This window comes from Sciurus vulgaris (genome assembly GCF_902686455.1).
Source record: "Sciurus vulgaris genome assembly, chromosome: 14".
Classification (NCBI taxonomy): Eukaryota; Metazoa; Chordata; class Mammalia; order Rodentia; family Sciuridae; genus Sciurus; species Sciurus vulgaris.
Window position 1 is genome coordinate 6,110,724 of NC_136475.1, and position 21,923 is coordinate 6,132,646.

The 21,923-nt window shown below is 53.1% G+C and overlaps 1 protein-coding gene across 6 annotated transcripts in view; it reads left to right on the forward strand.

Annotated features, from left to right (window-relative positions):
• The first annotated feature begins 5,846 nt into the window (after window positions 1-5,846).
• PAX8 (paired box 8) overlaps window positions 5,847-21,923 on the forward strand; it is a 52,431-nt gene continuing 36,354 nt past the window's right edge. For all 6 annotated transcript variants that reach the window (XM_079111296.1, XM_079111298.1, XM_079111300.1 and 3 more), the window contains exons 1-2: window positions 5,847-5,988; window positions 6,336-6,444. In XM_079111296.1, coding sequence (XP_078967422.1) covers window positions 5,896-5,988; window positions 6,336-6,444 — 202 coding nt within the window. In that variant the 5' untranslated portion in view covers window positions 5,847-5,895. The remainder of the gene's footprint in view (window positions 5,989-6,335; window positions 6,445-21,923) is intronic.

Consider the following 21,923-nt stretch of genomic DNA (forward strand, 5'->3'; position numbering starts at 1 on the left):
AGAAGCTGGGACAACGGCAGGGGGTCACACAGCCAGTCCAGGTGGTGTCGGAATTCAGTCGTGACCCCTACACCTTCTATTCAAGATGGAAAAGCAAGTGCCGGGACCCAGCGGGAAGAGACCTGTCTCTCCGTAGTCTGGCCTCTCTCCACTGGAGTGAGACGGAAGGAAGTGATTTTAGTTGGAAAACTAAATTCTCACAACTGAAGATTTGGAAATCTATGAAATGACAGAAAATGGTGGACCGAGTGAAGGGAACACACCAGGCCCACAGCCCTGCCCTGGGACAGGTGTCTCAACACCACGGGGGCCCAGAAAGGACACTCTTTTCTAGTTTACTTTCTGCCTGATCCAGTAGGTTCCTTAGAGTTTCACAGGTGTCTGCCCTGGGACAGCCCCTGGCATAGTGGAGGCCATGGTAGCCCAGGTATCGGATGGACCTGAGACCAGACCTTGATTCTACCGCTCAACACTGAGTTACCCAGAGCACGGCAATGCCCGGTTGCCCACACATCTGGCTTCCCTGGCGTGGAAAACAGACAGGGCTCTATGGCAGGCACTCTCAGTCCCTGGCACTTGTTAGTACCTGGTGGTGGCTGGTGTTTGGGGAGGGAATGCCCTGCTTAGCAATCCCTCAAGAGGGTGGTGCGGGGGCTGCAGAACAGCAAAGGTAGCGACTGGGACACAGGAGAAAAACGGGGGGTCCCAAGCCCTAAGCCCCAAGGCTGCTCCTCCAAACACAGGGAAGGCAGGGGCTGTAGAGTGCACAACCTGACACACTTGGTGTAACTGGCAGGAGACCGTGTGCAAGGGAGCCTTGGCCCACAGGGGAGGGGACAAGGCACTAAGACGGCTATGCTCATAAGGTGCCAGGAGCAAGAGAAGGCTAGGGCAAAGGGCAGCTTAATCTACTGAGTCCTCATCCCTCAGCCTCTTCTCCATTCCCTCTGCCTCCCTCCCCAGCCTCCAGGGTCTCTGGTCCTTCTCCAGGACCCTGGGCACTGCCGGGAGCTGGGGAGGGCACATCCCGCTGGGTGGTTTGTGCAGGAGCAGGAACCTCTGGCATTGCAGGGCCACAGAGAGCAAAGCCAGCCCTGAGTCCAGGTGAAAAGCCCTGGCCTGGGCGTTTCTCCTGGGCACTTCCCCCAATGCCCTGGGCCCAGCAGGAGAGGGTTCCTGTCCCTGACTCCTGCTGCTCTGAGCTGGTCCGAGAGGCCTCATCGAGGGGCGGGCATTCCTGTTCAGTGAGCTCTCTGCCCTCCTGTGGCAGGGAAAGTTTCTGGCCACAGGGGTCTGACCTCACCCAGCCACTCCCTGAGTTCCAGAACCTTCCTTACTAAGTAGAAGGGGTGTATGTGCAAGGGGGAGGAGCCGGCTGGGGTGAGCAGAATTTCCAGCACCTAAGGTGAGGCCCAGGGTCAGTAGGGTCACTGGTGCCTATCTGGCACACCTCCCACTGGGAGACCTGGCCATACAAGCTTCCTGGGCCTCAGTTGTCTCATATGCCAAAGAACGTGCAAACAGGTCCTACTTCAGGACCCACAGCTGTGTAGGAGGTACCATGGCTAGAGCAGAAGATGGACCTGTGGTGTCCCCTCTAGACGTTCCCCAGCTTCTCTGCTGTCACCTTCCTTTCTGCCTCCCCAGTGGGGCTTTTCCTCCCCTGCCCTGGAAGCACCAGGTTCTCCTCCAGCAACCCAGGCAGCCACTGCCAAGGGGATAGCGTGGTGGCAAGGAGCCCAAGAGCCACGTGCACCAGGTCACATCTGGCAGCCCTGCCCGACTGGATGAGGGCCAAGGGTGGCTTTTTCCAAACTGCCTTCTGCAGCCGCTGCCCCTTTCCTGTGACCTGCCAGGATCTGTGCTTCTCTTTCTGTGTTTTGGAAGCCTGAGGGATGGGGGGACAGAAGTAATTAATGAATTGATTCTCAGGCACAGCCACCTGGAGGCCCCTGGGCAGACTATCGCCATTTCCTGAGAATGGGGACAGGGTGGAAATCCCAGGGGGCCGAGGCGGGCACTTCCACACTCTACAGAACATGGACGTCCAGGGCATGAAGCTCTGCTGGTGCCCCTTGCAGGTCCTTCCCTTCTGCCACCAGCAGCTCCTGACTGGGGCCCAGGGATGTTCACCGCTCACCTGGGACGCCTGCTACTGCAGCCCTGCACCCAGTCCTGCGCCCACATGCACCCCCGGCCCCTCCTCTCCAAGGGCGCTCGCGCAGAGGCTCAGGGAGTTTGGGGACAACTTGCCATGCTTCAGGGGAAGGATTAAAAGAACCAATTTGTACAGCAAAACGTTCAAGAAGGTTTAACTCTGCCCTTCTTGGAGTTCTGCCCCTGCCTTTGTTGTCTAATAATAATTAACTTTTGTACAGAGCTGTAGTTTTCAAAGGGCCTCCACGTCCATCGCACTATTCATCTCACAACAAAGCCATGAGGTAGTTCCTGCCCTCCCGGGCCCACCACCTGCACCCACAGGTGCAGAGAGGCCATCGAGGACCGGAGAGAAGGCGTGGGCCTGTTTCACACAGTCAGCGCAGAAACGCCCGCCTGCTGATTCACCCTAGGAGACGCACCTTAGTCCCGGGAAGGGTTCACATAGGGAAGGTGACAGGGCAGGTGAGCAGGAAGGATCCTTGGAGCGGGTCTCCTCCAAGACTGGTGCTGAGAAGTCCACACAGGTCACAGGGGAGGAGGTGACCTCAAGATTCCTCCCGAGTTACCTGGAGGTGAGGTGGACATGATGCTGGAGTAGAAGAAGCCCAGTCACCTAAGCCAGCAGGTGGTCCCACCTGCACCCTCACCTAATAGTCAGTTGAAATTCTGACCCAAAGTCCCCCCTCCCCAGTTTTGATCAACTATGATAACTAGCTCAGCCTAGGAGAGCCCCAGTTTCAGCACTGGAAATCTCCTATCTAGTGAAGGCCCTTGGTTTCATCTAGGGCAAACCAGAGAGTTCATCGCTGTATCAGCAGGGCAGTGAATTTCAGCTGAACCCTGGAAAGATCATTTTTTGGAAGCCCAGCAGATCAACACATCATTTAAAAGCCACAGAATATTATGCAAACTCAAAAATTGGAGTCAGGCAGTTATGTGGGATTCTCAAAAAGGTAAACCTGAAAAGAATATTCATCTCCACAGAAAAACAGTCAGATCTGGTCACCAGATTATTCTGGCAAGCCAGATTAATTCTTTCCTCTACTTTTGCATTTAAACATTAACAACAAATTAAATTTTCTCAGAAAAACACCCAGTTAAAAAAACAATTGCAACTGGCTTTAAACCACAGGTCACCAACCAACTGATCATTTGGCAGGAAGTCCTTGTGGGCATGGAGTCTGAAAGGAGGAGGAATGTTAGTTTCAAAAAGTGAGTTCTCCATTTCCACTGAATGGATAGTCGGTACAAATGTACTTTGAAATGTCCTATCAAGTCTTGAGAAGGGAGACCTGAGATTTTTTTAAAAGTTTGAAGACAAACTCTGGTTAAAGACATTTCTAAAAAATGTATTTCAAACCATTTTATTTCATCAGGAGGGGACTGGTGACAGAGAGACAGAGGTGGGGTACCCAGTTGAGACTCAGGGCTCAGGAAGTACCAGGCAGCCCAGATCCGATTTCCAGCGGCACTCAGGATACAAAGCCGTTGTGTGTGACTCTGCAGCAGGGATCGCTGTGTCCCTCCTGCTCACAGGTTCTGTATGCTCTCTGCTGCCTGTCCTCCCAGTCCTCTGCGATGGCACCTGCATTTTGCAGGAAGGGTACTGGCAAGGTGTGTGGGTGGTGTGGCTTTTCCTTGAGCAGGTAGCTCGGCACAGTTGCAAGTTAAGTTTCATTAAAGTGATTTTGTAAAATGAGTTCACAAATGGGACAGGAATGTCTTAATAATAACTTTCTGGTTTTGCTCTTTGAGAACTTTGCCCAAAAGCAAGGGAGGGCCGGGGACTTGTTTTATTGGTCGTGAAAAGAGCACTCGCTGCTGGAATGGATGATGAGTTTGAACTCATGGTGTCTTCCCGTCCTTGGCTTGGGTGGAGCAGCCAAGGTTTTCAGAACTGTTTGGATGAGGACGTGAGACTCTCCCTCGGGCACTGCCTCCCTAGTAGGAAGAGAGCTTGGGTGATGGTGACCAGAGTCTCTGCTGTGGTGTCCACCCCCCCACCGGGCTCCCCCACAGTGGGCAGGGGCAGGGATCCGAGTGGTATCGGCCAGTGGGGTCCATGGGACCTACATCAAAAGGCATTTCCATTCTTCTCTCTCCAAGGGGTCTGACCAGAGAAGCTGAGAATCCTAACCTTTAAAAGCCACAGAGAATTTTAAAGAACAATTCGGGAGAAACATTTAAAAATAATAAAGCACCAATTACTTTCACTGAGAGCCCTTTACAAATGTGAAGGATCCCATTTAGGGACACACAGATTCTTTCTTTTTCTTTCACAAAATGAATTTCTCCTAAATCAAGAAATGAGAAGCTGGGTGCAGGGGCCCACACACCTGTAATCCCAGGGGTTCAGGAGGCCAGCCTCCGCAAAAATGAGGTACTAAGCAACTCAGGGAGATCCTGTCTCTAAATAAAATATAAAATAGGGCTGGAGGTGTGGCTCAGTGGTTGAGTGTCCCTGAGATCAATCCCTGGTACCACCCCCCCCCCCAAAAAAAAAAAGAAATGAAAAAGGCTGGGTGGAAGGAAGTAGTAAATCATCTTTTTTTTAATTAAGAAAAGTTGTGAGTGTTCATACACACACATTCTCTCTCTCACTCACACACACGCGCACACACACACCCATGCACACACCCCTCAGCTACTCTGCCCCTTTACTTCCTTTCAATTCGCCCCAGCACCTTAGCCACAGTGGCTCAGACCCACAGGGCTGTTCTGCAGCTGTCTCGGCCAGAGATTCTGCTGAAGGCAGGGAGCGCCCAGCTTTACCCTGCGGGCCTGAGGGTGCTCCAGGACACCTGTCCAGACATACTCACAACTTGCCACGTACCCTGACTCCCTGAGAGAGAGGAGAACTACAAAGAAGGAGGGGCAGCTTTTGCCATTACCAAGCAACTCTCTTCCTACGCAAGGGACCCCTCCTTGTCTACATCCAGACCCCACGTGGCAGAGGCTGTTGAGTCCTGCAAACAAGGACAGAGTTTGGCTCAGCCCTGTCCCTTTCTAAGGCCCTTCCGGGAGGAGGTGAAATCTAGGCCCTCACTGTTCTTTCTCTAAACTCTTTCCTCAAGTTCAAAATCCTCAAGGATCAGGAAAGGGGGCAGGTGGTTGTGCATGTGTTCAGGAGAAAGGAGTCCCCTGGCCTGGGCAATGGGACCATTCTTTAAGCTCCTAACACAGGTGTGGCTCCTGCCTCTGCAGCCCAGAGGCCAGGTTTCAGAGCTGGTCAGGAGCCTGCCCTGGAAGAGGTGCACAGCAGGCTGAGAAGATGGGGCCTTCTTGCCTGTGGCACCGTGAACAGGCTTCTAGGGAGAGAACTGGGCCCCAAAACAAAAGTTCTCTCCAGACAAGGAAAGGAAGGACTGCTTCCCAGTGAGCAGACGGAGGGGAGAGGAGGGCCACAGGTGTCACGTCTGCCTCTCACGCTGGTGGTCAGCGACTTGGGAGGCCCCGAGGACCTTGCCCTCCGCTGAGGCCTCCATCTCCTACTCCTCCAGCATTTCCAGGCCTGCCGACTTAGGGCTCAGCTGCCTCGCTCTCTTCCCTCCACTGGAAACAGAAGCTCCAGCGAATGTTTCTAACTCCTGAGTCCACTCAGCCATGTCCCCCTTGCAAAATCCTCCCCTTCCCGCACCCCCCTGCACCCAGCCAGCCAATCCGCGGCCTGCGAGCCTCGCCAGACCCATCTCCCAGAGCCTGGGCGGGATAAAACCGGTTGGCGATGCCGGGTGGATGGGAACAAACTTCAGAACGAGCAGAGACACCGGGCCCAGGGCACCCTCGGGGGCGGACCCAGGCAGTGAGGGCCTGCGGTCAGCCGGCCAGGTACGCGGCTCATGGGCGAGGTGAGGGCTGGCTGAGCGAGAGTGGGGATGCGAGAACGGAGAGGGCCCCAGGCCGACTGGCAGCTTTTCCCTCTCAAGTTAAGCGGGATAAGGCTGGGCGGCGGAGGGAAAGGGACCGGGCTGGGATTTGGGGCTTCTTCGGGGCATCTCCAAACCCGCATCTACCGGACAGGCGTGTTAGCTAGGCCAGGCTGGGGTTGGCCCCGCTTCATCCCCAAATACTCCGACTCCTGGCATTCGATGAAAGTCTAAGGGCCACGGCCTGTTGGGGGGGGGTCTAAGGTTAAGGGCATCGAATCTTACGTCCCTTCCCCTGGGTCTGTGCAGGGCAGCGGCGTGGCGGCGGGTGCGGCTGGGACCTGCGTGAAGGAAGCCCCGAGTGTTCGGCAGGCTGCGAGCGACTCCCCGGCCATGCCTCACAACTCCATCAGATCCGGTAAGGACGCGGCGCGGTAGGACCCCCCGAGCCCCCCGCGCCGCCGTGCGTCCGTGCGTGCGCTCGGGTCGGTGGGGCTCGGCAGCTTACGCTTGGGGCTTGCGGGACCCACCTGCGTGCGGACGCAACTGGGGATGCCTCGGGCCTGGCTCTCCGCCGGGGTCGCCTCACTGTTCTCGGGTCCCCCTGGGCCCCACTGAGCCGCCCTCCTAGGCCTTGGTTTCTGCGGACAACACAGAGCGGTGAGGGGTTCTCATATGGGGTCACGAGTGTTGTCCTCTGCGTCCCACGACCGTCTTGCACGACCCACTAGGGTGGACATCCTGCGTGTTCTGAGGCCCTGAGCCCCGCGACTGCTGGACTTGAAGCTCCTTGCCCCCGACCTCTAAGCCCCTCTCTCCGGGTGCTCGCAGTCCTCGGTCGGAGACCCCCTAGCAGGATCGGGAGCCCCTGGCATCTCAAGCCAAAGGGAGAGGAGCCTGCGGTCGGAGGCCCGGAGCCGGCGGCGCACTCCGGTGCTCTGGGATTCTTTCTTGCCCGGCACGTAGCAGGCGGGGACGGCGCGCGGGGCATTCGCTCGTGAGGACTAAGCTGCCCCCGGATCTGAACCCCCCTCCCCACCTGCGCCCGGGACCCAGGGCCTTCAAAAGCGCCCGAGCTCCTAGGCCACCGTGCCTGCTCTCCCCGCTCCGGGCCGGAGCCGGGCGGGGTCTGTATCGTGAAGGACCCCCAGGGTCCGGGCTCTTGGGTGCGGTGGACAAGGCCACCCAGACGCGCAGCCAGTGCAGACAGCGGAGAAGGCGCGGCTAGACCCTCGGTGATGGATGGAGCCGGGCCAGCGGCAGGGAAGGCGATTTATGGGGCCAGGGCGCATCGCTATCGATTTGGGCCGGCGAAGTGAGAGGAAATCAATATTTCAGATGAATTCTCTGAGAATATGAAGTCCCGCTCGGCAAACGGGACATTTGTTATAATAAGGAGGGTCGGAGAGCGCGCGGCGCGCGGCTGAGATCTCTATTTAGCGGCGAGCGCCGCGGGACCCGGCTGTGCAGCGCAGCCTCTGGTCCCAGCGCTGAGGCTCCACTAGGAGGGGAGCCGGCAACCCCTGCGGCGCCGAAAGGTTTTTCACCCGGGTTCGCTCTGAAAAGGCAGCGGAGTCAGCAGGATGCTCCCTCCCTGTCCCCTACTTCCTTCGGAAAGTGGGGCCAGAACATCACGGCCGCCCCCTGCGGGCGCGGGGCAGCTTCTGGAACCTCGGGGTAGAGACCTGGCTGCCCTTCTCGGGCGCCGCAGGTTTGGCGAGGCCGGGAACCAGGCGGAAGTGCCTGGCACCCCTCATCGGTCTGCTCTTGGGAATCAAGCGCTCTCCTAGACCACTTTCTAAGTGCAGGGCATGGTTTTAGCCCCTCAGTCTTTAGCCAAACCCCGATACTGTGCGACGTCGCCACTACCTTGGGATCTGGACAATCCTGGAAGGCCAAGCGCGCGGTACCGAGTGCTCGATCCCACGCCCGCCCGGCTGGTCCTAGCCACTGGCTCGCCTTTGAGGTTCGGTCTTTCCCCCTCGACCTTCGCTTGACCTTTCGGGGCGGTGGTAAGAGGAATGAGTACTCTGGACCTCGAATTTAACGGGCTGAGCGGGACCCTTCCCCTGTGACCCTTGCGGAGAAATAACACGATGTCACAAGCCCTCAGCTGGCTTATTGGCCCCCGCACCCACTGCTTAATTTCATCTTGTAGGCTCTCATCAGAATAAATGAGAATAAAAGAAGGAAAAATAAAAGGCACCATTTACTTTTACTTTATTTTTGATCAATAAAGCTGTGTCCCCAAAATGAGAAAATGCTTTCTCATAAGCTCAGATGTAAATTGCCCTTGAGTTTCCGGGAGGAGCTAACTGCCCCTGGCCCTGCCAGCTATTTTTCTCTTGGGGAGTCAAAGGGGCTTCTACTCACTTCCCAAAACAAATAAAGAAATAAAAGCTAGGTGGGAGAGAGAACAGAACTTCCTTCATTAGTTCAATGCTAGAAGAAGAAGAAAATCGACCAAAACAGTCAAATGGTTCGAGTCTGTCCCCTTTTTTTCCTGAAGCTTCTCTCTGGCAAACCTGAGCCCTTCCATCTTTCTGATCAGTTTACTTGACACTGTCCTCTATATTTAGAGCTAATTCATAAACTGATCCATCTTGTTTTTATAAGCCCATTCTCTTTTAGGTTCTAGCAGTTTCCCAATGCCCCTCAGCCACCTCCATTTGTGAGTTCGATGTACGTGGAGAGCTCCCATTTAAATTATCCCCAGAGCGTTGGTTTGTTTGACTTTTCGCGAGAACGAGGCCCCGGGTACCTTTTCAATAATCCCAGGAAAGTTTCCTGCGAGGCTTCTGCCTCACAGAGCCCCGCGGCTCACTCCTCATCCTTGGCTACTCTTGCTTTGCCAAGATCGTAGAGTCTTCTGTAACTTTCTGCTAAAGGAATCGTGCGAGGGAATTATTCTAATGTGCGCAGGTCAGCATCCGTCGGGATTTTTGTTGCATCAGGGAACAAAATCTTCTAGAACAAAAACCTTTTTAAAACATTCAGAGATGCATGAGAAATAATAAAGGCCTCGTAGATATTAAAATGTAAATAATACCCTATCAATGAGGCAGAGAGTTTAGTAAAAGCAAGCAAACTGTCATTAAAAGTTAGGTTTGAAATAACTTGCCACAGTCCTCTCCCCCGGGGCCCTGGAAATAGATCATTCAAGGAGTAAAGTGAGAAGTAAGATCAGGGGAACTCATGCCTCCAAATTCCCTGACCAAGATCCAAAGCCCTGGTCCTTCCTCTCTGGGCTTTAGAATGGAGAAAAGGAATAGAAATACATTTGGGGAGATTTTTTTCCCCCAAAACTTTCTTGCCTGGGTTGGAAGGAAGGTCTTAGGAGGAGAAATAGTGTGGAAGAATGTAGAGGTATTGGGGTTCCTCTATTCATCTTTGTTTCAAGATGCTCTGCCCTCCCACCCTCCACAATTCAAGTTAATTAGGAGATAATTTAGCTACCTTGTGAATTAGTTTAAAGATAAGTATCTTTTCAAGCTTTGTCACTTTAATTGCCCCACTGATTGATAAGAGGTAATTATTTCTAATTGACACTTTTTTGATGTCTATTGGAAGCATTTATTTGGGACTTTTTTGGGGTGGAAGGGAAGTTAATTAATTTTATCAGCCTTCACCCAAAAGGGCTCTGCCTGATTTGGCTAAAGAGGACAAAGAAAGTGAAGGAAACAACAAAAAATCAGTCTCATGGGATTTTAATCACTAAGAGACATTTTGGTTCAAAGGCGGGCACACAGTACAATTTATCAAAACTTTCTGTTTACGACTTCGCGACTCCAGTTCTAACAGGGTGGACATTTTATGGGCATGCATGTTCCCTCGGATAGAGTCACAAGCCCTTTCTATGCCAACTTCATTTTGAAGTTCCTCTGCTTTGTAATTATTTTTTTATGAAAAGCAAAATCAATAGAACTTGGTATGCTCGGAATAAATGAAATCATTTTTCGCTGGAGCTAATTGTAGGAAAGATTGACCCACGGTCACCCTCGTTCTCTAATTATTGATGGAGTTGGGTATAAAGGTGAAACTTTACTTATGGTGTCATGCTGCCTCATACCTAAATCTTGGTGTAAACAGTTTAATCATTTACATCCTCCAGAACATTTTCCTGTTCCAGAGAAGGGAAAGAATACAGAGAAAAAGACAGTGAAAGGGAGGCAATGGGGGAGGGGAGGGGAGGAGAAGTGGCCGGAGAAAAGGAAGCACTTACTTCAGAAACAAGGTAGCCAGGTGCACAGAACCTTTGTCACTGAGTAGATTAAAATCCTGCTTCCAAAACATATGCTTTTGAACACAAAACCTCTGCCACAGCCCCTACACCACCCGTAACCAAACCCTACTTTTCTATGTACATATTTAAAAAAAAAAAAAAAACAAAGCAGAATCTTTGGAAGTCAGTTGGTTGGGATATTGGGCATCTGGGCATCAAAGTTTTGATTTAAGGTTTATGGAAAGAAAGCAAGAAAAATACACACTATGCTCTGAGGACTGATTAAAGGACTCGAGGGTATTATTTTTATTTTATTATTAAAGCCTCGGTGATCCTGGTCTCTAGTTACATGTGTGGTCTTTTCATAGTTAGATGTGTGACTTACTGACATCAGAGAACATTCCCGCATTAATCCAAAGAGGAGGCACCCAGACTCCAGCGCCCTGGAAGGAGAGGAACACAATCACACAGAGGAGACGGGCTCCTGTCAGGTTGAATTCAGCCAGTCCCTGTTTCCATCGTTGATGTATAACATCTTTTCTCCTTTTAATGATGTTTCTCCCAGATTATGTGGAGTTGAAAGAATGAGGAAACATCTTAAATGAAAGAAATTTAAGACGTACAAACAGCCGATAATATCGCATACCAACCTCACTATTAGTGAAACTGAAAAAAAAAATCTATAAATAATGCAAAAAAAAATCACAAGGGAGAGTTTAGTAATGGGAAAATTCCCCTGCAATTAATGAACAGTAATTTAGTGAAGATATGCGATGAATTAGCATTTATTAATTGGTTCTCATAAAAACATTTGTGTGTGAGTGTGTGTGTGTGTCCAGGAGGGGTGTGGGGGAAGCATATATTTTTCATAGGAAAAGTTTCTCAAATTTTTCTATCAAATGATGTCATTACCACATTCTATTTTGTGAAAAATTCCAATTCTCTCACTGCCAAGTTTCACCTGCTCACAGAGAGCTTGGGGGCAAAGGGAGGAGCCCCCTCCAGAGAAGAAAGAATGAAGCTGGTCCCTCTCTCCTCTTGGTACGTTTCCAAACACAAAACCCAATCCGTGGGGAACATGCCGGCAGCTTGTGTCAAAGACTCTAACTTAACTAAAGCACCTAACTCTTTGGCTGGGGGGCACGACTAACTGCAGCAGAGAAGGCTGCTTTGTGGTTCTGGTCCCCCCAGAGTGCAGGAGCATCCTCCCGGCTCAGGCAGGAACTACAGTGTGTAATCTCAGTGAGGCGCTTGCTAGGGTTGACTGACGCATGGATGTGTTTACTCTCTCTCGCCACAGTTGGTCTGTCTTCAGTTCTCACATTTTAAAGCTGCTCTATTTAGCAATCCAGAGGTGCCAGAGTTCTCATTTGAGTTGAGAAGCTTTAAGCTCTGTGATTCTGAGTACAGAAGAACCAAAAGATAAAAGAAACAAGTTCTCTTAAGAAAAAAAAAAAAAATTTAAAGTGCAGAGGGCAGAGGAGAACCTTGATTCAAGATTGCAGATTATCTGCTTTTGTTGAGACTTGGGGCAAGGCTGAGGCAACTGGCCCCCATCGGCTGCCACCCCCTTCAGAGATGAACCCCCAATGAGTTCTTGGAAGGAAAGGATTCTGTCTGGTTCCCACTGGAACTCCTGAAGCCAGGTTGACTTGAGGAGGGGCGCTGGGAGACGTTCTGCCTAGGGAAGGTGGACAGTCATTACTGCTTCCAGCAGGGGTCTAGGTGGTTCTCTTTGGGGAAGAGTTATAGAGAACCACAGCCCAGGGGTCTCCTGGGTCCTGCAGGCTCCATTCTCCCAGGCCGATCTGTCGATCTGTCGTCAGCCCCCTGGGATGCAGCCCCTTGGGTCAGGGCAGGGTAGGCAAAGGCATCCGCCCTCTTTATTCTTCTGCAGTAATAACACTTTAAAGCAGATCTTTGGGGCTGATGATTATTTTCTCAGGTCCAGAGTTAGGCTGACAAACCCATCTGGGCTGCCAAAAGCCCCTCCAGACTCGTCCCTTGGCCAGATGGGGACATGATGAGCAATTATCTCTTAGACAAGCCACTGGCCAGAAAAACCTTTCTGTTTTAAACCCATAATTCATGTCACTGAGTCTGGGCTTTACTTCAAGTGGGGGAGTCCTTCCCCAGGAATGGTCTCGATAGAAACCAGCATCTCTTTTCTGAGGCATGACCAAGACTGAGGGTCCCCTGGGTACTTGGGTCCTTTTCCTGTGTTTATTCCCCATAGTCCCAAATGTCACAGGAGATGCCACATATTTCTGGGCTCAGCACAGCCAACTTCCCAGCCCTTCCTGATCTGCCTGTGCTACTTTTATATCCAAAGAAAGACAGCCGGTCCAGTACGGCGGAGCACGCCTGGTGCTTACTGGCTTTGCAGCAGCTGGAGGCTGTGGTTACGGCTTCCGAGGACCAGCCGTGGCCTGGTGGGGACAGCAGGCATATTCGCGACGTCCTTCCATTTTCACACCCTGCCAGGCAGGTACAGCTCTTGTCAGACTTGATGCTCAAAGGTCAGTCTGACTCCAATTCCCTTTCCACTGGCTCAGTTCTCTCGGAGCCCAGCTGACCAGAACTCTCTGCAGTGGCGGGCAGGGAGTGGACTGTACTTGCAACCTCCCTGGAACCTCTGCCAGCACCTGTGGTAGGAGGCCCAGTGCCTATGCCGGCAGTGACCTTCAGGACCTTTGGCTTCCTGCTAGTTTTCCTTGTCAGTGTCCCTACCTTTCTAGCAATTTCTTAAAATATATCACCTTTTCAGATGACTCTCAGTCTTCCCATCTGTGAAAAGGGAGAAGCAGTGGCCACCTCTCAGCTGTCCTGGAAGTCTCCCTGAACCAGAAGGAGCTGACCAGTCACTGGAAGGGCAGCAGGAGGGGCCTTCTTTTAGCAGATTGCCCCCACGGTTACCTTGTCCCCACCTGGACCAGAAAGGAGCCACCCTTGGGGTCACCAGTGGAAGTTCTGTAGGAAACCTGATTCCCTCCCTTGGCATTCAAAGTCACACTTAGCCTTCCTGCCTGGTCCATTTCGGGCACTGATGAACTGTTGGGATGGAATCAGTGCCAGAGTTGCCAGCAAGACCTGCCACTGCCGGGAGCCAGCGCTGAGGGTCCAGCCAGGCGCGGGGCAGGAGCTGGGCAGCCTCCTCAGCGCCCCTTTTCCTCAAGAGTGGAAGCCAAGGCCTCTGCTCCTGTGCAGCCTCTGCAGAGCTTCACTTTGTGACCCCAGGTTGACAAGGAGTTCATTTCCATGGAGAGCAGCTGCCCGGCTCCTGGGCCCCGCACAGTCCTCAGGGGAAAGCCAGCCTTTGGTTTAAGCAGAGTGACGGAAAAGGAAGATTTTCCTCCTTCCCTCCCTTCAGCTCTTTCTTTCTTCTCCTTGCTTCAGCCACAGTGGTCACTGGTGCTGTCTTTCCCCTTGCGCTCCTGAGTGGCCTTGGCATGACCTGGGTAGTTAGTGCTAATTAGTCCACTGGGATAAATTGTCACCATCAGGCCAGCGCAGCAGAAAGGTCCCAGAGCTGGCTGGTGATGCATCCGATGGGGAAACAGCTTAATAGTCTGTCCTCATGTGGACAGTGTGTTTGCACACACCGGGGCTGCGTGTGTGAGTTCTTGATCCTTCCAGGAGGACAGCAGAGCTGCCCCTCCCGGACATGCTTGGGGACTGCTGTGAGGGGTCCAGAGGGTGTGGGCCTTGTGGAACGACTCTCAGCCAGCATCCTGGTCCTGTTGCCCCTGCTGTGCAGGCAGCAGGAGGAGACAAACCCCGAAGGCTTTGTTGCTGACCCTGGCCTTGCTGTTTTCTCCCTGTGTGACCTTACGCAAGTCAATTGTCTCTCTGGGCCTGATTTCTTCATCTGTGTTAAATATGGGGGTGTTGCAGGGTTTCTAGGAAGTAACATGAATGAAACCAGCGTCCTCACCTGTCACATAGTGACCACTGGAGGAAATTTTCTGACTCCCTGCAGTGGTCACCAGGGAAGCTGGTCACCAGCAAAGGAGGTCCCCAGGGAAGGTGGTCGCAAGGGCATGTGTCCAAAGGCTCCATTGTCTTGGTATTTCCTGCAAACTCGTCAAGGATGACTTGAAACCCAACACCAAAATGTTGTTCCATTTACAATTTTGGAGAGAATTTCAAATATTCTGCATGTTCCAAATCATAGGCCCAGCGGGTTAAATGAGGGACACACTGGGGTGGTGCCAGGCCAAGGTGCCTTGGCCATGGTCAGCTGGAACCACAGCCCCAGACAGAAGGGGCTTTACCAGGAAACCCAGTCACAGGGAGAGCACTAGGCTTTTGATAGAGTGGGCTGACCATGGACTTTCTGAGTATTTTAGGGGCTTAGAAAAATCTGCCTTAGAGTAAAAACGAGCTCCCAGGATTCGCAGAGATGCCGTGTGCAGGAAGGCAGGACTGCAGGACACTGTGGAGGCACCCACCACCTCTGTCTTGGATGTTCCTACTTTGTGTAGCCATGATCCAGTTTCATATGACAGCAGACCCTGGGTGTCCGTTCAAAATTCTCTGAGTAGCTGGACACCAGCCCCTGGTTTGGGCTTTGCTCTCCTGCTCGAACACTGAGATTCATTCCTGAGCAGCATCAAAATGGAGATGGAGGGGCTGGGGATGTAGCTCAGTGGGTAGAGTGCTTGCCTCGCAAACACAAGGCCCTGGGTTCAATCCCCAGCACCGAAAAAAAACCAAAAAAACAAAAAAGAAACACGGAGATGGTGTCAATGGGGAGACTCTGGCACTTACTGGACCCGTTCAGTGATTAGCCATGACTGAGTGGGAGGAAGGAGAGGAATGAGACTGGATGGAGCACCATGGTGGGAAGTGACCCCTGAATCCACCCAGGAAGCAGCGGGAACTGGGGGTCAGCGGTTCAACTTGATCTAACAGGCACACAGGGCGCCATGCCTACGATGGAGGCATTTGTGGCCAGGGAAGCAGAGGTCCATAACCGAGCATCGCCTACCCCTTGGGTCAGGGTGCAGGAGTCTTGGGAGGATTCCCAGTCGTGGAACAACCGTGGAACCAGGAGAGGGAGTCGCCAGATGAATCAACTCAGGGGCCACACAAGGAAGGAACTCCGAAACCTGGTTGGTGGCAGCACAAAGTGTCATCTGTCTTGAGCACAACCCTGCACAACCACATCACCCCAGGAGCAGATAAAACTCAGTGACCTTCTGGAGTCCCGTAAATCCCTGGAGTACTCTGTTCCAGAAGGGCAGCCTGGCTCCCTGATGATCTACGCTGGGCTCCACCTGGGGGCAGTTGGCCAGCTGCGGGCAAAACATGGCAGAGCTGTCGGTGCCAGTGCTAGGGAGACACTCTGCCCACTTCCATTCAATCCAAACACTGGCCAGACACCTCCCATGCTCACCATGCCTTCCCAGGCTTCCAAGTGTGGCAGGACCCCTCTCCCCAGCCCCACCCCCGCCCCACCCCCGACAGTGCACAGATATGGTACGGAGGCTCCCTTCCTCAGGGTTTGGCTGGGTCCTATCAGCTGGGGACATCTGAGGCCCAGGGGCGCGTCCTGTCCCCGCCCACGCCACTCTCCATCCCCACCTCCCCTGTGGTCACTCTCTGTACCGTGCAGTGTGACACAATTGTGCAGGCGCGCGCACACACACACACACACACACACACACACACACACACACACACATTGCTTGCAGGCTAGTTTTTCTGTGCTCCTCCTGGTGCTCATATAGACGGTGCCCAGGGAGGCTTCAGCGGAGGAGAAAGGGAGAGATTCAGAGGCTGGCCTTAGGGGTCACACCTGCTTGGCTCCGAGTCCCCCGTTCTCCCCTCACACTGGGTGGCCTGGAGCCCTTTGCTCCTGTCTCATTTGTCCTGTTGAGAAATCTGCCACCAGTTGGGCTGGCATCACGCAGGCCGGGCGAGGCTTGGCATGTCCCAGCCCTCCGCGGGCACCCAGCTCCACCACCACCACCAGAGCCTCCAGGGGTCCCCCCGAGTCCTCGCGCTGGGTCTGTGGGCACGCTGTGCCACCACTCGTCTGCCCAGCAGCATCTGCCTCCTCGAGTCTCACCTCCTGGACTTAAGCTGTTAAATGAGCACCTGGCAGTCATGTCCCCACACATCCCAGGAGCTCCGCAGGGCTGAGTCACACCCAATAGTCCTCCTAGTCCCAGAGGCGTTCAAAGCCAGCAGGAACTCAGAATGAGACGTCATCACATTGTACTGGGGAGGAAACTGAGGGCCAGAGACTCCTTCCCTAAACCAGGTCTCTCTGTGGTGCCTCCCAGAGCATGGCAAGGGGCACTGAGGGCTGATCCACACCAAGGGAGTCCTGGCTGAGGCCTGTTCAGAGCGAGCGGGACCCAGGAAGAGAAGGGGCCTCCCTCACCTGCTGATGGGGCCTGGGAAGACCAACACACACACACACACACACACACACACCTGCTCACAGGTATGCACACAATACACAACTGTCACACCCAAGTACACAGAGACGTGCACGTAGATGCCACCAGGCCTGGACTAGAGAGAGAGGTGCCCAGATACCCAAGGTGCAGCATGTAAGCAGGCTGTCCTCTCAGGCTCCTGCAGGGCAGGGCTGGCCCTGAGAGAGAGTGCCTCGCTAAGTTTTGCAGCCTGCAGGCCTGGCTGCCTTCATTCCAGTGCTGCCTACCTGATACACACACCACATGTGCTCGCAGACACGCACACATGATGCTCGCCTGCACACAAGCAGACATACTTTACGATGTATGTGCATGCATGTCGAACACTGTCCTGGGTCTAGGGGTGATGAAATAAAGTGAAGGCCTGAGAAGCCCCCTGTTCTGAGAGACCCCAAGAGACTCAGCTCTGAAATGACAGGTGTGATTGATGAGTCCCGGCAGAATCCGCAGTTGCGAAGAGGAAGTGGTGCCAGGTGCTGAAGGGAAAGTGGAAGTCCTCGGTGTTGTGGGTCCACGTAGACATGAGGTGGCTGACCTGTGGCCTCCCTGGTCTTGCAGCCTATGGTTGGAGGTCTGAATAAAGGAATGCGAGTGTCTAGTCATGCCCACCACACCCACCCTGCCCATCTAGTCCCTCGTTGATGTTACAGGACACAGGTGGTCACTGGCCCCGTTGAGAACTTTGGGTTCAGATTCTGGTTTTCATATGAGGCTCAAGGGCAGTCAATCACTGGCCAGTGTCAGCCCTACCATTACTCTGGGGTGCATTCTGGCTCTTCCTCCCGGGGGAGGCAGTGGCAACAGCAGCAGGGCCCATTCTCTCCAGAATCTGGCCTCTCTCGGCCCTGAGGAGGTGGCTGAGGGCTGTCTTGAGCTGGCTCTTCTGCCCAGGACAGGAGAATGTCCTCCCTGCCCTTCTGCCTTACCCAGAATTCCCAGCAGCTCTGTCCTGGGGGACCCTTGGCTTTTGCCCCACCACCTCACACACGGCCCTGTTCACTAACACCTGAAGAGGAGACGTGGAAGCAAACGTCAGCCCCCTGGACGCACGGCATCAGATTGTCACCTGCATGAACGTGTTCACAGCCACTGCACCAACATGCTATCACCCTGTATCTCACACATTCGAGCAGTCAGTGTCTGTGTAACTTCCATGAACCATCGATTCTCAAGCAATATTCTCTTGCAGGGTGAGCAGAGGTACTCACTGATATAATAAAACCTAAAACGGTAGCAGGAAAAAGTGCATTTATGAGCAAAATACCTTCAAGTTTAAGGTGCATGTTTTTCTATTTAGGAGCCACTACCCGTCTTTCCCTTAGGACCTGGGATCTGATTTAGCTGCACATTATGATTTTGCCATGTTTAGCTTCCTATTCTGACCTTCCAGGTGCCCCGTGTCCTGACAGATGTTGGAATACCGGGTGTCAGCTTGAGGCTGGGCTTGTCTGATGGCCGCATAGTGATCATGGCCCCCAATTATGTGAAACAGGGAGATGGACATGCCTCTATCCTTCAGAAGGCATCTCCAGGACCCCTCACTCACCTTTGCATTTCCTAACCAAAGCCCCCTTCTTTCCAGGCACCTGGTAGAGCAGGTGGGTGGTGATCTTTGAAGGAACTTGGGTGCTTTGTAGCAGAGTGAAGATATTTGCAGGAAAGGTGGGCTACTGGAGCAGAGCCCACCTCGGGGGTGCCCTGTGCAAATTCTCACCTTGACCCCTACCTTGCTCCTTTCTCTGTTCCTCAGACACACTCTCACCAACCCTGCATCCCCCTCGGACCTGCGAGCCCTGAGTTCTAACTCCGAATTGCTTCCAAGAGCTTCTTACTTGGCTGTCTCAGTTCCACAAGTCAATATCTACTGAGCCCTCAGTGTAGCAGCGTGGTGTCGGGCTTTGGGGTTACAGAGCTCAAGAATCCGTGCTCTCTGCCTTCACACTGACAGTCAAGAGGAAAACAAACGGGACTTTATCCAGAGTTGGAGAGAGCAGAATGGACCTGGTCTAGACAGACACAAACACTGAGCCAGGATGAGAGAAGTGCGGGGCGGGGAGCACGTCCCGTGGGGGCCGTGGGGCCATGCCCTGCCGGGGCCAGGCCCAGCCGAGATGTGGGTCTCAGGAGTGCACGCCCCTGTGAGGGACAGCACTGGGGAGACAGGCAGGGCCCTTGACACGAGAAGCCAGTCTGGGCTGCTTTATAAAGACTCAGGCCTTTTACAGACTTGTGTGAGAAACTTCCTCCGTCCTGGCTGACCCAGGCGATGGGGGTTAGCAGTTTGTCCTGTTCTTTTTAGCTCTTTGCCAGAGCCACCCACCTCCTGCCTGGGCCCCTTGAGCTTGACAGAACGGCTGTGGCAGTATCCCTGATAGCTGGATATTTGCATTCTCAAAACGTTCTGATTTTTGGCCCCGTTCCAGAGGACACTTTGCCTGGTGATTTTCCAAAATCATCTTAGATTCCTGCTTGGGCTTCCTTTCAGTCCAATCATTAACAAGTCTTTGCGGCTGACTCCTGATGTCCAATCTGAGAAGACTGGTCCCACCTCCCTGGCCCCATTTCCCACTATTTCTGCGCGCAAGACCCAGGCTCCAGCCAATAGTCCTTGTTTCCAAAACACCCTGTGTATGCTCCCGCCGCTGGGCCTTTGCCCATCTGATGCCGCCGCCATCCCTACTGGTGCCCTTCCCCCAAATGCTGCTCCAGCTCCGCAACAGACTGCTCAGACCCCTCAGCCTCATGGCCATGCATCTGACTTGCCATTCCCTGGCACTCAGTACCCGTAACAATCCAGGCTTGCCACCGGCTTCTTCCAGTGACACCCTGCCTCTCAGCCTAAGTAAAACCCACTCATTTCAGACCTCTGCAGCCCCAGCACCTTACATGAGATCCAATATGGAGTGAGGCTGTGAATGTCTGTGTGCTGATTTCCACCTGATTCTCTAATAACCAGTTATATTGTTTTACTAGTTGACCTAATTTGCACATTTGCGTTTTGCCTCTCATTTTCTCAATGTGAAGCACACCTGATTTGCTGTAATTACTCTTCTATTTCTTTATCGTGAACGAAAAGCAATGGGGCTGAGGAAATGAGGAAGCAGCTCTCTAGAGATGTGGACGCGGCCACCAGGGCTGGAGCAGCCCACCGCGTGCCTCCCTGGTCCTGGGGCATCTCTCTGGCACAAGAGCCAGATTACACCAAGCCTTCGTGCAGGGTAGCCAGGTTAGGCAGTGGTGGTCACCAGAAGCTGCAAACACAGACAGACCTGGGCAGCTGGCCCCCTGGGGGACTGCCTGGTGGACACGGGTGTCAACTCGGCAAGGTGGCTGGTTAGCCTTCGGGAGAGAGGCCTGCGAGGACCGAGGATTGCAAGGTTCCTGTGCTTCTTGTGGAGTGGGGGCTCAAAACTCCAGACAACAATTTGGTGCACAGTAAGAAAAATATTCAGTACTTACAAAATATTTGTTATGTGAAAGAATCCCCTTCCTCCTCTCTCTCCCTCCCCTCCCTCCTCTTTTTTCTTGGCTATGGAGAAGGACTTGGAAGTTAGCCTCTCATCCAGCATCCGAAACTCCCGAGACCCTGTCAGTGAAGACCCTGGACGTCTGCATCCTTCGGGAGCTCCCAGGGACTCTTCTGCTCTGTGACTTGACAATTTCGGATTCAGATATGGTTTGTCCTCCAAAAAGTTCATGTGATGGAAGGTCCCCAACACAAGGGCATTGAGAGGTGGTAGAACCTGTGAGGTGGGGTCCTCTCACCAGGAGAGGGCTAGTCCTCCCACAACCAGATTAGTTCCCTTGAGAGTGGGTTTTTATGAAGTGAGATCCCATGACGGGGTGAGATGATACAGCATGAGGACCTCGGTGGATATGGCAGCCTGACTTGCAGTTTTCAGTCTCCAAAGTCTTGAGTAAGCCTCTCTTCTTATTAGGTGCCCAGTTTTGAATACTTTGTTATAGTGACAAAAAACAGACTAAGACAATCAGCCTTTGAGAAACTGATCTAGAATCAGTCCAGTGGAGGCCCGGCCGGAGGCTTGTCGTCTGTAGAGCCTCTCATGACAGTCCTCTAAGAACACAGCTTTTCTCCTTGGATGGGGTCCCCTCCTTCCACAGGCTTCCATCTGGTCATGAGCAGGTGCGACTCTACTTGGGTGTAATCTGAGATTTGCTTTTAACTGGCTGTGCACAATCTAATCAACCCTCCTAGATGGTCCCTTGTCTGTAAAATGGGGCTCATGGTGCCAGCCCCACCTCCCTAGTAGGGTTGTTGTGAATCCCACCCCTGCTGCAACCAAGGCCCAGTGAATGTTTGCTAAATTGAATCAAATTGAGGAATCGCTTACCTGAGAGCATATCCATAGGGCCTGTGGATGTGAGGCCAGTGCATAGCCACCCTGTAGACTGGACCCAGGGCGGGAAAATTCTTGAAAGGAGGAGAAGCTGGAAGTCCTAGTAGACTAGCAGAACCCAGCCCAGCAGGCCACGGGTAATGGGTGCCTGCCTGGGGGCTTTGTTATGCTGTCTCGTTGACATTCTTCCACTAGAGAAAACACTGGCCACATGATGGAAGGGTCAGGAATGGAGACCAGGAGGTGACTCTGTAGGGAAGTTAGTGACGTCAAGAGGGTCTGATGCTAGAAAGCCTTCATCCTTTCCCTCTGACTGAACCTGACTGTTGGACAGCCACTTGGAGGGAAGTAGCAGGAAGCCAAACATCCCAGGAAAGAAGTCCAGTGAGGCTTCCCGTGGTCGCTGGGGCCAGAGCCAGGTTAGGACCTGTCCATCGCTACCTTGGTTTGCCAGGGCTGCCATGACCAAGTATCACCAACTGGGGAGTTTAAGCAGTAGAAATTCATTGTCCCATAGTCCTGGGGGCCAGAAGTGTCCAATCCAGGTGTCAGCATGAGGCGTTGCTTCTGAGATCTGTGGGGGGATGTTTCCTCAGCCCTCTCCAAGCTTCCAGTGGTGATCCTTGGTGTCTGCTGGCTCCCGGGAACATGACTCCAGTTTTCTCCCTCTCTATCTCTGGGTCTAGTTCCTCCTTTGGTCATGCTGGACTAGGACATAGACTCATGGCCTCATCTAACTCAATCATCTGCTAAGACCCTGTTTCCAAACAGGGCCACACTCCAAGGTTGGGACTTCAACCTAAGAATGGGAAGGGACACAATTCAATGATACCAGTCTGAGTGTGGCATGTCACTGGCATAGCCACAC